General features: G+C 45.9%; 1 protein-coding gene across 1 annotated transcript in view; it reads left to right on the top strand.

The window, feature by feature from the left end:
* NECAB2 (N-terminal EF-hand calcium binding protein 2) overlaps positions 1 to 14,987 on the top strand; it is a 58,881-nt gene that overhangs the window by 20,207 nt on the left and 23,687 nt on the right. The window contains exon 3 of the mRNA XM_067004689.1: positions 12,721 to 12,829. Coding sequence (XP_066860790.1) covers positions 12,721 to 12,829 — 109 coding nt within the window. The remainder of the gene's footprint in view (positions 1 to 12,720; positions 12,830 to 14,987) is intronic.

The following is a 14,987-nucleotide window of genomic DNA, read 5'->3' as shown; positions in this document are numbered from 1 at the left end:
AAACACGCTACCCTCCATTAAACAAGACTGATTTTCCTTCCTTACCTTTTTAGGCCGAATTTATAAGAGCAAACAGCCCCAGATTAACCAAAATCAGTGTACTTATCCCAACAGGCTCCTCAATATAATACACATTTTGCTTTTTATATTAGGAAAATACACCTGTTTGCTGTGGTTTTCTGTTCTTAATAGAGACCAGGAGTCAGGTCCTTGTGCCTGGGCTTTCTGGAGTCCAGCTCTTGGCTCTGTGGAAGCTCAGCTACATGCCCAATGGGTCTTTCTAGTGCTTTTGTAGCTGGAGTGATAGTGATATTAATTAATATGCTTGGTACATGTTAAACGGGGGGGGGGGTTGGGGGGGGAGCGTGTACTATAATTGGAAGTACTTGCACAAGACAGTAAAAACAAGCTGAAATATTTATGGTTTTCAGGGAAAGGAGCCAGACTTGTTTTCTCTCCCCTGCATCCTCTCATTTAGTTGTTGGAAAACTGCAGCGTGCAGATCTTGCAGAAGGAATTTCCAAGTTGGAAAACAGAGGGGGAAATGTTTTTGTAGCACTTAACTGGAAGAATAGTTAAGAGAAAGAAGTTATAAAAGGGCTGTACATAGCAGGGAATATTAAAATTGTGTATAATGAGGACCATGAGCAGATGAGTTGATGAATTCTGAGACTCCTGGGGAAACGAGGGGAAAGGAAAACTGATTGGGAGGGACGTTCGTGCGATATACCACCTTCAAATATAACTCAGGCAAGACACGGACACTTGAAGGTCTTCAGAACCAGTTCTTGCTTCCTAAATGAGGAGCCTGACATTTTGCAGGTCAGCAGCCAGGGAGAAGGGTGTCCCCTGTGAAACAAACACCTTCAGAGGCTGTGCTGGCCAGGCTGGAGCATCCTTAACGCCAGGGCACCTTGCTGCCTAATTGGCTTGGGAAGACCATTTCTGCAGGTATTTTTTTCCTAAAAGGACAGATTTGCAATCCATTGAATTTGGATACCTGACATTTTCCCTTTTCTTCTCCCGCTAGATGAGTCGATAAGGGGGAAACGAGCAAAGAGAGACCCCATGGGAGCTGGAGAATGGGTTTGGGTAGATAAAACGGGTGCAGCCAGTAGCTCTGGGGGGCTGACCCTGCCTTGCTGGCAGCCGTGTCTCCCATGGTGGCTTCTCCCACAGTGGCTTCTCCACATGTCCCTGTCCTGTCCCAGCCCTCTGCAGCCACGTCCTCTCTTGTCTGGAGGCTAGGGATCTTCAGATAGGGGCTGGCTACAAAAATGAGCTGAGCAAAGAGATCTGTACTTGTTTAAAGACACCAAACCATAAATTATGGGTAGCTGGAGCCGGTCTCTTCCTTTCTGTGTGCTTTCTCTGAGAGCCCTGCACTGAACCAAGCAAATTTATTCATACAGCGAGTGACTGGATAACCAAGGCAACATAAAAGCAAGCAGCTTTCTTATACCATAAATCACTACAGAAAAGGACTGTTCCCTTATAGAATAGCATGAGCAGGTTTTTTTTGTTTGTTTCTTACCTCCTGCCTTCTACAATTTTAATATTCAAGTTTTAAGCCCGCAGCGTGTATTTTTTTTTTCTCTGATATGTGGAGGTTGGAGGCTAAACCTTTGAATTACCAACCCGCTGAGCATTTTGATCCTTTTAGACAAGAATGGGGATTAAGTGCTTCTTGCAGCTCTGCTCAGCTCAGGTTTGTGCAGGCTGACCTGACATAGGAGCGGGGCTGTTCTGCAGCACAAGCAGGAAACCAGCGGGCTGAGCATTGGCAGGTGCCTTTCTGCAGAAAAATGCCAGTGTGCTCCGTGAGAGAGGCGGATGACTTTTGGAATTGGCTTCTCTTTAATTAGGGTGGAAATATGTTGTGTCCCGTGGCAGAATGTCGTCTGAGCCCCTCATCAGAGTTTTCCTGTGGAGGAGTGGTACCAAACCCTGCAGTTACCAGACCTCAGCTCGCCTCACCTCTTCCTTGGGAGGTTTGTTGAGGTTTCCCCCAAAGGGAATGGCATCAGAAAGCATCCTCAGACACCCGTAGTGGGGATTTTCTGGGACAAAGCAGGCAGTGGAGCATCAGTGGTCTACTTGGCCAGTGGTATCTCCATATGCTTAAGGTCTTGCTGTGGGTCTGTACAGCACCATGGCCCTCTCCAACATCAACATTTTGTAAAAACTGTTGTGTTTGCTATACCCTAGATTATATATTCTTACATCCTTTTCTTCATATGTAAATTAGACACAAATATTTCAAGCTCAGGTGTGTGCAGCTGGGTGCCTGGACCAAGGACAAGGGCTGGTTCCCAAATCCTGCTAACGTCACCCATAGCTCCATGCATTGAACCAATCTAGAAATGCAATTTTTGCTAATAGTTTGGAAATATGTCTAAGTTTAAAGGGCTTCCTGCAGGCAGAGGAGAGAGCTGTGCTCCCTGGAGGCTGTGACAAGGTCTGTCTTGTTTTTGAAAAGCTTTTCCATGATGGGTTTAGCGGCAACATGTGAGCTGTTAGTGCTGCTTTACTTGGGACAGAAAACATCTGTGCAAATTGCTCCTTTGATGAAGCGTAGCTGAGCCTTCTCCTGCACCAAGGAGCTGATTTCTTCAAGTGGGTCCAATCTTTGCTAATAAATCACCTCCTCCACGGGAGGAGCATTTGACCTAACATCACAGATGTCATCAGGGGCTGAACCTAGCTTTTCCCATTTCATTAGCTAGTAGTGTTGAGTATTTTGAAGAAATGCAGTGTTCCCAGAAACTTGGGTAACCTGTATAACACTGCCAGGTGAACAGCATCTCAGCTGGTCCAGCCGTGGTGCTCCAGGGCATGGATCACCAAAGATTTTTGTGTCCCGATATCATGAAGCCCGTGAGTGAGTTTTGCAGCAGGTCTGTGCAGCACCGTGACCCTCCACAATGGCAATGTTTTTGAGAAAGCAGCATTCTGTTTGCTCTAGCCTAGATTATTCTACTCTCCTTATTTTTTATGTGAATAAGACACACACAAGAGTAATTGAAGCCCCTGTCTTCGCTATTATTTGCTTTTAGGTGGAGCCATTCCTGGTCTCTGTTGAAAACCCCTGGGATAATGTTTTTGTGAGTTGCTGCTGGCTTTTTCTTTGCTGTTTGCTTTTGTTTAACTACAAAGAGCCTAATGATTTTCTTACCAGAGCTGGAGGAAGGAGAAGAAAGCTCGAACAAGTGTTTTTATCTTGTAAACTCCCCAGCATCACAGTGCTGGAGGCCCTCAGTGCCACCACACTCCTGTGATAATTCAGTTCTGCTGAAAGCAGAGGTGGTTCACGCTTCACCCTTCTGTCAATTAAGTCACCAGCCTCGACTTTCATGTTCTGTGCTCCCCCTTTTCTCCTAATTCAGTACAATAGAGTACATCTCCTGCCCTGCCCGGGTGTGCTCCCGCGAGACCAGCTGGCCTTAGGTGACTGGTCACACCAGGACAGGCTGCGGGGCGCGTGGCCGCAGGGGATGGGGGAGATGCTGCCGGTGCCGGGGAGATGGCACGGAGGAAATGTGGATTCAGCAAAAGTGAAGTAGCACGGGGCATTAAAAATTCACAAAGGCTTCGCTGAAATTCGTTCTCCAGGAGAAGCATTTTAACGAGCAGCAGCAGATAACCGAGTGCTCAAAAAGCAGGGTGGGGAGGGATCTGTGCTAGCACAGCAGTTGTGCTGGAGGTTTGGGGAAAAAGCACATTTCTTTGTGTTTTTTTGCATTTTCTTTGGAGCTGGCAGGAAATTTATTGGGGTTTGCTGTGGAAAAATAAAATAAAAGGGGAGAGGCTGTTGTGAGTCTTCAGGGGAATATGATAGGATTAAAATGGAACAAAACTGAAATGCTTTGGGTTTGCAATTTTCAGAAATTCCTTTCCAAAGCCTTGTTTAATTAAAGAAGGTAGCAAGGTGACCCTGCTTGCTGCTGGAAGGAAAGCTCATGGGCACTTTTCCAATGGCTTGGTCCTTTGAATGCTTTTTTCCCCCTCATTTTAGATTTACCCAAATTAAAGAACTGGATGCTGGGGACTTGGGAGGTGAGCTGGCATGTGCTGGGTGTGTTTCAAACCAAGAGCAGTGAGCTGGTCTGCTACTCCCCTGTGCCCTTTGTGCTGGCACTGAGGGCTTTTGGTTGCTTTTGCATTTAAACCTAAGTAGAGCACATTCGCAGAGCTGTGCCGTGACCTACTTGTTACCCCAGCACCAGTTTGGGGTTTCCTCGCACAGTTTGATGCTGTGCTGACTCTTGCTCATTGGTGTGGCATGCCATTTTATGTGTAATTGTGGAAAACACACCAAAACATCTTTCCATGTCCTTAAAACTGAAAAGCCTGACAATAGTCCTGTTTTTTTTCTTTACCTACTTTGAAATGGACAGCTAGTAAAAATGGAGAGAAAAGATACAAATGCTGCAGTTTTGTTAAAAGCTTGTTACAAAAGAGTGTGATTAAAGATGTGCTTGTTTAATTTGCTGGAGCAGAAATACATATTTGTTTTCTTTCTATTTTTTTTTTCTTTGCAATCTTTCCAGAGCAGATGCACCTTCCCTGCAGGGATGCTCTACTTCTGTGGTGCTCAGCTGTTTTGCAAAGCAAACAGATGAAAGAGAATGGCAAAGATCTGCACTGCTTGGTTCAGAGACATTAAATACCTCTGGCAGGGCTGAGACACCCACCCTACCCTGGACGAATCGCAGGAGACGCTGAGCATAGGGCTGACATTTTCCCGTGAAAATAAATGAGGGGCGGAAGGTTTATTAAGCAGGAGCATAAAATTAAGAGCGAGTTCCCTGGAAACCCATGGGACCATGGGAGGGAGCTCTGCTGAGTCCTAGAGCAAAGAAAACTCCCCCCAAGATGCTTCTGGAGAAGATCCAACCATTGAGACAGGAGTCTCTGGGAGAGGGACCATCGAACAGGAGCAGTAGTTTGGGTTAGAGCCTGGAACCATTTTAATGGGAATTTTGGGACCGTTGACTTTCAAGAGATGAAGCGTTCATTTGGAGGCTTGCAGCTGGACTTCGTGCTTGAGGGGTTAAGAGGTGGAAGCAAGTTATTAATTATGCAAGTTGCAATTTGCTATTGGAGCAATTCCTTCTTGCCAGCACTGGCACAAAGAGCAGGATGTCCTATTTGCTGCAAACTGTAGCGCAGGAGGGTAACTTCTGCCTTCTGAGAATGCAAACGAGATACCTGCTTTTTGGCTTAGTTTAATTCACTGTCTTCATCTCTGCACCGCTTGTTAGCTGGATAGAAAACTGGCGATGCTGCCAATGCAATCTGGATATTGTTTCATGGGGCCACGGGAAGTGATGAGTTTGTAGCTCTCTAATCCTCAGTAATTTGCTGCTAATTTGTCAACATCCAACAGCTCCAGCATTTCATCTGCATGTTTGAGATGACAAAGTGCGTGAGAGCAGCCAGTTAATGAGGAGCGGGGTGAGGCACTGGGGGCCCGCATGGTGTCTGTGCTGAGCTTTCCGAGAAATCTGGATTTAAAAGGATATAGGGGTGCTGGGATCAGAGGTGTTGGCCTCTGCTCAGGGCTGGGTGACACATCTGGGGATGCCACAGGTCTGGGGTGGTTCTTCTCCCTCGTGCAGCTGAGAAAACTGCAGGGAAATGGTGTTGGTAAATGGTGAGTGTGGTGCCCTGTGCTCCCTCTCCAGCCTGTTATGCTGCTCTTTCAGGAGAGCAAGGAACAGATAGATGTCCAGCTGGACTCCACATGTAGAGATGGAGGGCTCCTCATCCTTCCCTGTTCCCCAAACCATCACGTCCAACATGTGGCCACGAGGTGAAGGCAGAGCGTTTTTTGAGGACCTGAGCAGAAATAAGTTGACAGCACACCACGTCTGCTGGAGGTCTCTGGCACCGTCACGGGTACCTTCCTCCGGCCATCCTACACCAGGGACCTGCGACAACCTGAAAGCACCTGCAGGTTTTGATACGTACTGGGGGGAATGGCCAAAAAGCCCGCCAGATAAACCTACTCCTCTGACTTGAGCTCAGGACCAGTTTTAAATGTGTCCCTGTGATTTCCAGACCACCTCCTTCACAAATACAAAGCAATACTTAGCCTCGCAGAGAATTCCTTACAACACCCTGGTTTGCTAAGGCATAAAAATGAACCATTTGTTGAATAGGTAAAAAAACTAGTTACTTAACATTTTAATATAAATATCCAAATACTAGTTGTTCTCCCACTGTTTATTTTTAGTGTATTTTGCACAGTTTGCAGAGCAGTCCTGTTTGAGGTGCGGCAGGAGCAACAGAGTGTGGGGCAACAGAGAAATTTGGGGCTGGGTAGGGGTGGAGAAAATGAGGCAGATGTTGGAATATGTGGAGAATCCAAGCCTTTGGGAGAGGGATGGAATGCTGAAAGCCCTGCACAGAAACCTGCTGCTTTGCCATGGTGGCTCGTGCTTGTGTATCTCATGGGGGAAACGGCTTGAATGGACAACTAATAAAATCAGAGGTGATGAAAAGCTGTGCTTGTCCAAAGTCACTCAGCCTTTTAATAGCACCTAATATAAAGGAGACAGGCCGAGGACAAATAAGATGAAAAATAACTCGGAGAAAGAGGCAGTGGTGTGTCTGGAGCTAAGCTGTATCTGTAGTAGCTGCCCTGGGGGCCAGCTCACCCGCAGTTTTCCCAAATTATTACAGAGCAGCAGCACATGGAGGGGCTGGCGCCGTCTTTTTCTCGTGCCACCCAACGTGTGGGGCAAATATTGACATTAATTTCCTTTTTTTAAATTGAAAGAAAAGCATTCAAATAACTGTGAAGGAAACTGAAATAGGTTACCTCTTGTTTCTCTATAGGAGAATGGTAGAGTAAGGTAGCTTTGTAGACTACTGGCATCTTTGTCTGCATCCTCTTCTAAATGCTTGGGTAGCATTTGTCATGGGCTCAGGTAAGCAGCAATTGCTTCGAGCCTGGCCAGGCTATTTGTACCCTGGCAAAGTCTGATCCCAACATTGAATTTATGAAGGAGTGGGAATTTCTGGGGAAGACGTTCAGAAAGAGCCTTGATGTGAGACCCAAAGCCAATGTACTAGAGGAGAGCAGAAAAAAAAAAAAAAAAAAAAAAAAAAAAAACATTTAAATCAGCTCATTACAGCAGGACGAGGATTATCTGGAAAACTGAAAGAAGCAAAACCTTCATAAAAGGCAGTGGGAGAAAATGTACTGAATCCCTCCTAAAAGTCTCCCTGCCTACCAGCCTACATTTGATATCTATGTATAGCTGCTATTAAAAATAATTTCAGAATTACTTCTAATTCTAGGATGACAAAAGGCTTGATTTGAAGACAAAAGCTGAGCAGCTTGGTGACAATTCTGGCATGCTAATGGACATTGCTGGATGCCGGGCTATTTCTGGTGAGGACGAGGTCCAGGTTTTTGACTACAGCAGCAATCTTTTTTCCCCAGGCCAAGTCCCAAAGGGACGATGGCCAGACATGGGCTGTTGGGTGTGTGCAGCATTACTCGTCATCCTGGATAAGAATTGGTCTTTAAGTCGTGGCTCAATCTTTTCTGCTGATTGCTGCAGTCATTTTGAAGTGAGGGTGACTCTTTTCTCCATTTTTAATAGAAAATGAAAGGGTTAAACCTTGCACAAAACTTGTATATGCACCTCTTCCGGTCTCAGCACAAAACTGCATCGTCGGCTGCAGGGCAGAAAGAAAAAGTAAAACTGATTGAATGTGGGTTATGATTATATATATATATATATGTATATTTTGAATGTTGGTTTTGATTTTTTTTTTTATGAACTCTGTGTTTTGATATGGAGAGAAATACCTTGAATTGCTGAAGAAGAGCTGATCTTTGCTGTTGGGATAAATGACCTGGGAGGGTACGGGCTGACTATTTAGGGGAAGTCCTTTCATGTGCTATGTGCAACTTACATCTCTATATTGCCTGATATGAGTGTAGGAAGGGAAGATGTGATGTAGGAAGATAAAAATCCCAAATTTGAGAGATTTTGTATGGCATTAACCTGTCAGTCCATCAGCAACCACAGCTGGCATTAGGAAATGCAATGAGTGCTTCAGACAGACTCAGCCGTGATGGAAACGTTGTTTGTCTGTAGGTCATCGGGGTGGATCGCTTGGCACCACACCACCCCTTGCTAAGACATCTGGGCTGGGTGTTAGCTAACTTCCATGAAAAAAAGGCGATTTTGGAGTCATTCAGTGCTGTTGGGTGATGCTGGGGATGTGGCCTGTGGGCTTGCTGGGATGTCCCCAATGGGGACATCTCAAATCAGGCCCAACTGCCTGAACCTGGAGGGCGTCTGGCTCTTGAGGCAGGTTTTCCAGTGCAAAAACTCTGTGGAAAGGTATCATTTCGGGTCCCACATTTAGTGTCCTATCTACGTCTTTCGCATCCATGGCAGATCTGGAGGTCATTTTTCATAACAGCCCAGTCTGTAAGCTCAGGTCCGTACCCAGCTTCATCTACATGAGTAAAGCCGCTCCTGCTGACCTCACACGGACCAAGAGTCCGCAGCTGAAGCCAGACCATGTTCTCCCTGGCCCCTGTATCTGCACACACACTCCAGAGACGAATAAAAATCCAGTTGTTATTTTTATTCACAGGCCACAATAATCTGATTTGCTCACCCATATCTCTGTCGGTGCTTGGACACTAGGCAGGGCTAAAAGTATTTCAGAGCTCAGACAGTAATGACAGTAAGTAACAAAATATACTCCTAATGTACCCAGGTAATATATGAGCAGCCCCAACCCGAGGTAATTCAAAATGGGCTTAGCAAACAGACTCAGGACAATGACTTTACTTTGTAGATGCTTTAAGCTGTTCGTATCTCTGAGTAAATTTCATAACACTCAGCCTTCAGATTTATCAGATTTCCTATACTTTGGGTGATTTAGGGCCCTGTCTTGATGTCGTCCCCCCCACACACACACATTAGCAGGTGGGAAGAGCCTGATTGCAGGAGTTAGGAGGCATCAAAGCCTCCTCCAGACTCATCGGATTGTTACAGTGGCAAATGGAGCAATAATAAAATCCCGGTCGGGGCTGACCGATGTTCTCCATCACATCCTCCCCTCCTTGGTTAGCTTTAACTTTGACAGCTCTGTTTGGCAGGAAATTCTCTTTGGTTTTTGCCTGTGACTGAATTATTTTGAAAAGCTGGATTGAGATGAAGATGATGCTCTCAGGGAGGAATGATTGCGGGATAGCAGCAGCCTGATTATCTCCTTTTTCAGCCCATCAGTGACTGTGCAGGCAGTTTCACTTGGTGACATTTGTCTTGGCTGCCAGCTTAGGTGTTCACTTAAAGTACTGGGTTTAACCCTTTAAAGCCGTCGAGTTTAAAGGGGTGGTGAGTAGGCGAGCATAAGTTGCCTGCCTTTAACAGGCTGCTCCAGATGAAAAAGTTTCAGTGGCTTTTCTAAGATCTTAAAACAGCTGGAAGCTTTATTTAATGAGATTTTGTACAGAATCTCATTTTTTTTTCCTATTATCCTTCTTATCCAAAGCAGGAGCAGGTACTCAAGACTGAGATGTCTCCAAGGGAGCTCCTTGGAGGGTGGGCTGTGGGAGAGGCTGAGCTGGGATCAACGCTGCCGCTCGATAAGGCACTTCATTGGGAGAGTTTCTGTCTCTCACACCCAGCAGCTGTCAGCAAAAAGCAGGCTTCTGGAAGTCTTATCCATCCCTTGGTGGGTGCAGACACGTCAGGAAAATCTTGCTTTTCTATGACTTTGCCGATAAGGCTGTTCCTGGAGCACAGCATCTCCATCTGCTCTTATCAGGACACACACTGGCCACAGAACTCATGTGTCTGTAATGCTGTGGACAATCCTCTCCTCTTTGCCACCCAGGATTTTTCTATCATTTTAATTTTAACTTCCACATCCTGGCCTGGTCTGCTTCCTCTTATCACTCGAGTTCCCTGAAGCCTGCCCTGCCTGCAGGGCTCCAGCAGCATGCCGCTTTCAGGCTGTTGTACAATTATAGATACGAAGCCCCAGGATTATCTTGTTACTCTGCCACGCTTTTACTTCGTGTGTTTGCAGGTAAGTAGTCAGGCTTGTATTAAACAGCGATCAGCTTTAAGCTGACTGCTGCTTTATGGTGTTATCTAGTGGGGAACAAAAGTCCCGAGCACTGCTTGCCAGTAAAAATTGCACCTCTCACTATTCAAATTGCAGCCAGGAACCAATTAGTTCTGTGAAGTCTCAAATAAATAAATAAAATTAATAGTCATCTCCTCCTTCAGCTAGATCCTTCACTCATCCTTTATTACTCTGTGCTCTTAAATGCTACAGGACTATTCCTACACCAGGTGCACCTGCAAGCCTTCTGCACATGAATTTGTGCCGAGTTTCTTATAATGTGTCACCAGAATATTGCCATTTGGTGCTAGTGGAGGTCTGTGCTGTTGTGTGTTTCCTCCTCATAGATCTGTTTTTGCAGCCAGATGAAGCATAGAATCACAGAATAACAGAATAAGTAAAGAAATTAAGCAAGAGTGAAGTGACAGAGGCAAGCTATAAGGTGAAAACTAGGTAAAGGAAAATGCTTTTCCCATTAATTCTCTAAACACCTTTTGCTGTGTCTTTCAGAGGAGAGTGAGCTGTAAATTCAGCTTAAAGTACTTTACTGAAAATATTCACTTGTTTTTCCAGTTTCTCTTTCCCAGTAAGTTGATTTAACTGACTTCCCTAGGAAATTAATTCCTCCATGGGGAAGGACAACCTTGAGGTGAGCAAGCACTGACTTCAGGTTTGCAGGAAAAGTGCATCAGAGATACAGAAGTGTTCAGACCTAATGTGACAAATGCTGTCATCCTTTTGAACTGCCTGCTTGCAGACATGTATTCTTTGCCAGCCAGGATCAGAAAAAAATCCCCCCTTGATCCTGGCCAGGACACTGCCTAAATAAGAGCAAAAAGAGCATCACCATTGGGTTAGCATGCAAGTACCACTGCCTGCTCCAGCTGGGATGCTTCAACCAATGGGTACTTGCTTACCTATCTTCCCCTGCCAGATGCTTTAATTTTCTGCATTCATACACCTGCTATCATTAAAAAAAGTACTTTTCTCCTGGCACTCGCAATTTTGAGTCTTTTCTTGATGATGAACATCCCAGGGTTGGAGTGAAGCCTGCAGTGCCTGAGCACCCAATGCTGTGGGGCACGACTTGGCTGCAGCCATGAGCCCTGATCCCACAGGATGTGTTAGAGGACGGTGCTTTGTTATTCCTCAGCCTTTCTGCAGAGAAGAGCTCCTGTTTTGGGGAAGTAACACAGGAAAACAATATGGGCAGCTGGGCGCTCTCTATAGCCACTGTGCTGTTCTGAAAATTATAACCTTTTCACCCATTGTTGTCTGCAATTTTGTTCTCCTGCTGTGTTCCTTTTGTAATTGCCAATTAAATAGATATCTGAGACTCCATTCATCACTGCTCTAACTTCATCTCTGTCAGGCAGGGGAAAACTGGGTTAGCATTTGGCAATGCAGATATGTTTTAGGAGCAGCAGACTGATTTAGTTCAGGGAAGAAATATTGATGTGCATGTGGTACGTTGGCTAATTTTGTCCTCTAGCATCATTTCCTGAAAGAGAAGCAACCAGGGTTTATAATTGATTTGATTAAATAATAAATAATATGTTCTCCTGCTGCAAAGTAGGCAGCGTTTCCAGCCTGCAAACTTCTCTTGTGTGGCTGCGGATGGCGAGGCTCTCAGCAGCAATGGGCTGGGGCAGATATTTCCACCCAAGGCACTGCTGTCCGCCACAGCACAATGGCAGTGCCTTGAACAAGAAACTTCATGTAAATTACAATTTCTTTCAAGTTTCCTTTGCCTCTCGCCTGTTGCTTTATGGCTGAAATTCTTCATAGGAGCTTCCTCCAGCTGTGGCTTTGAAGGCATTATGTGCCTGTCAACAGCACACAATCAGAGGCTCCCAATTTAACAATTAAATGGAATTCATTTTTGGTGGAATTGCTGTGAGCTTGTCTCTTTTTGCCAAGGAGAATGTGGTTAAACCTCTGCCTTGTGATCCCTCCACATGCTGCTAGACTTGCCAAGAGGCACCCTGCAAGCTGTGTCCCGTATGGCTGGGCAGATGGGCTCTGTGCCTCCTCATGTCCCTTTCGAAGCAGAGGCACAACATTGAGGTGACACAGTCCTTGTGCATTTAAAAGCTTGGCAGCTGAAGCAAAATGTGTCTCGTGTTGCTTCGTGGCTGCTTCCTTGCATTTCTGTCCAGCACTGGGAGACGCTTGGTGGAGAAGATGGAGATGGCAAAAGACACCGCGGGGTCTGTCATTAGCTCCAGCCCTGAGACATTTTGTGTGTGTTCAACATCCCTTAACGAGCATCTTGCATCACTTGAGCATACGGTAGACAAAATGCTCCTTAATTTCTTCAAAGTAATTAGTTTTTATGATGAAGCTTGCAGGCTTTTCCTCTTCAGGCTTCAGGCTTGCTTTGGGTTAATTAGCCCAATTAGTTGCTAATGGCCAGTGCGTCTGCACCCAGGAGCAATGCTGCTTGGCCTGGTGAGCCACCAGATCCCACCGGTGTAGCCCGCGTCATTTGCAGGGCTGGTCCTGCAGCAGCACTTGGGGTTTTGGTCCGAACCTTGGGAACCTGACTCCTAGTTTTCTGGTTGCTCTGCCCCCACTTTGCCCTGACACCAGCCATGTTGCTCTTTGCAGATGACGGGAAGCTGTCCCTGGAGGAGTTCCAGGCCTTTTTTTCGGATGGGACACTCAACGAGGAAGAACTTGAGAAGCTCTTCCACACCATCGACTCGGACAACACCAAGTAAGTTCCTCCCGTTTGGCAGAGCCGGGAGCCGCGGTGCTCAGGTGCGGTGGCAGTACTGCTTGGGAATCTGAGACCCCTAGGACATGGCCATGCAGCTCCTTTTGCCAAACTTTGCAAAAAAAACAACCCACCTCTACTGGGTTTATGTCTTTTTGTGGTGGCTGCTGTGAGTCTTTTTCTCTCTCCAGTTTTTATTCAGGCTGTTTTCTTTCGTGCAACCTGATCTTTACGATGTCTGAAGCAATGCTTAGTTTTACCCATGAGGGCATTTAAATAGCTCTTTAGCTTTTCCACTCTACCTAAAAGCTTCGCTGTGCTATAAATGGTAACTGTGTGAATCTGTGAGTGTTGTCCTATCCAGCTATTTCACACACAGCAACCTGGGGAGGATTTGTGCTTCGTGATGCTTGCTTTGCCTCCCTCCCCAAACGTCCCCTGGCAAGCACTCATTGCTCCAGAGCTTGCCAGAAAGGAGCCCCCTTCTCTCCAAGGGGAAATGTGGCTTCTGGAGGCAAGCCTAAGCCCTGCAGTACTTGCTGTGGGTGTTTTGCCTCTGCTCTGGCCCCAGCAGACCGATGTGGCCATACTTCTGTCTGTACAAGGGGACGGAGCCAGAAGCAGCACCGTAATGTCTGCATCCTGCTGGAACAGCAACAGGGGAAAACGATGGGAGAGGAGGCATCAAGGCACGCTTCAGTTTCCTGGTGCAACAAAGGTGAAGCTAAATGTGGCACCTAAATGCTCTCACTGGGGCACAAAGGATCTGCCCCACCGGGTTTTTTTCTCCTTCAGTTTTCAAAAGCCTGCCTGGTTGAGGTTGTTGGAAATCGAAATGAAAGGCAGCATTGAGTCATATTTCAGTGTGACTCCTGTTCCTCCAGAGAGAAAAAAATCCAGCCAAAAACGCAGATGAAAAGAGAATCCAATTTAAAATGAGGAGTTGAGCAGCAAATGCTTAAAAAATAATAATAGTCTGGTTAATTACAAAGCCTTCGGAGCCGCAAAATCCCACCTTTCCAATACGTGTAGTGGCCATCCTATATCCCGAGATCAGAAATGTCAGATACCAGCTTGGTACCTACTATTCATCCAATAATTAATCAAAGGAACTGAAGTGGCTTCGTTACCAAGATCTGCTGGGAACGCTCCATCCCCTCCCACGCTTCCCCTTCAGTGGGAAGCTGCTGCGAGAGGGGCTGGGTGCCTTGGGGTTAAAATCGATAATAAAAAAATAGCAGGGGAGTCATGGGAATAGAAAGGGAGCTGCTGAAAGGCAGATGGGATGTGCTGCCTCGTGCTTTGTGGGGATATTTATTGAGCTGCAGGTGGGGTATGGATGGTCCCTCTGTAGACCCTGGGAGCCAGGAGCTCACCTGCCCCTCTTCTGAAATACTTTAGAGCATTGTCCTGAAATACCAGATGGGTTTTCTTTAATATTTTTCCATTTAGCACTGAAACCTAGGGACGATATGAAATTTATCTTTCCCAAAGGCAATTTAAATTACAATTATTAGCTATGTGACAGGACAATGTAATTTATTTTTAAAGCTGTTTTTTTAATTTTCCATTTTATCCGTGTTTATCTTATATCGCCCATTGAATTTGCTTAGCGTGCAAAGCAAAGTTTGCTATTGAAATTACATTACAGCTAGAGTAGAAAATGAAGAAAGTTATGTTCCTGCTGATTATTAGTAATTGCTGTTACCAGCTAAATTACAAAATGTTGATTCGATTTTCCAGAGTATTTTTAGGAGCAGGGGAACCGCCTCACATATGCATAGACAAAATGAATGTCTGTATTGGTTTCTTGACTTGCTTTAGCTGGGAAGGTGATGGAAAGGAGAGAAGTTGGGCAGCTGGGTGGAGGGATGAGGTTGGTCGATGATGCTGGAGCACCCATTCTGCTGCGGGGAGCTGGTGGCATCGTGCCACAAGGTGGAAGAGTGTGGGCTCCTGTTTGGGGAACCACAGGCCACCGGCAAAAGACATGGTTGGCAGCAAGGTGTGGTTAGGAGGAGGCTGAACTGAGATGGGACACCCAAAAAAAAAAGGGGGGGGGGGGGCTTTAATGAGGTTTCTTTCTTCTTGACTACCTAGGAAACCTCTCCAGGAGGTCTGGTGTGGCACGATGGGCACGGAGTAGGATTGTGGTTTT

This window comes from Anser cygnoides, chromosome 12 (assembly GCF_040182565.1).
Source record: "Anser cygnoides isolate HZ-2024a breed goose chromosome 12, Taihu_goose_T2T_genome, whole genome shotgun sequence".
NCBI lineage: Eukaryota > Metazoa > Chordata > Aves > Anseriformes > Anatidae > Anser > Anser cygnoides.
This window is presented reverse-complemented; position numbering and strand designations above follow the sequence as displayed.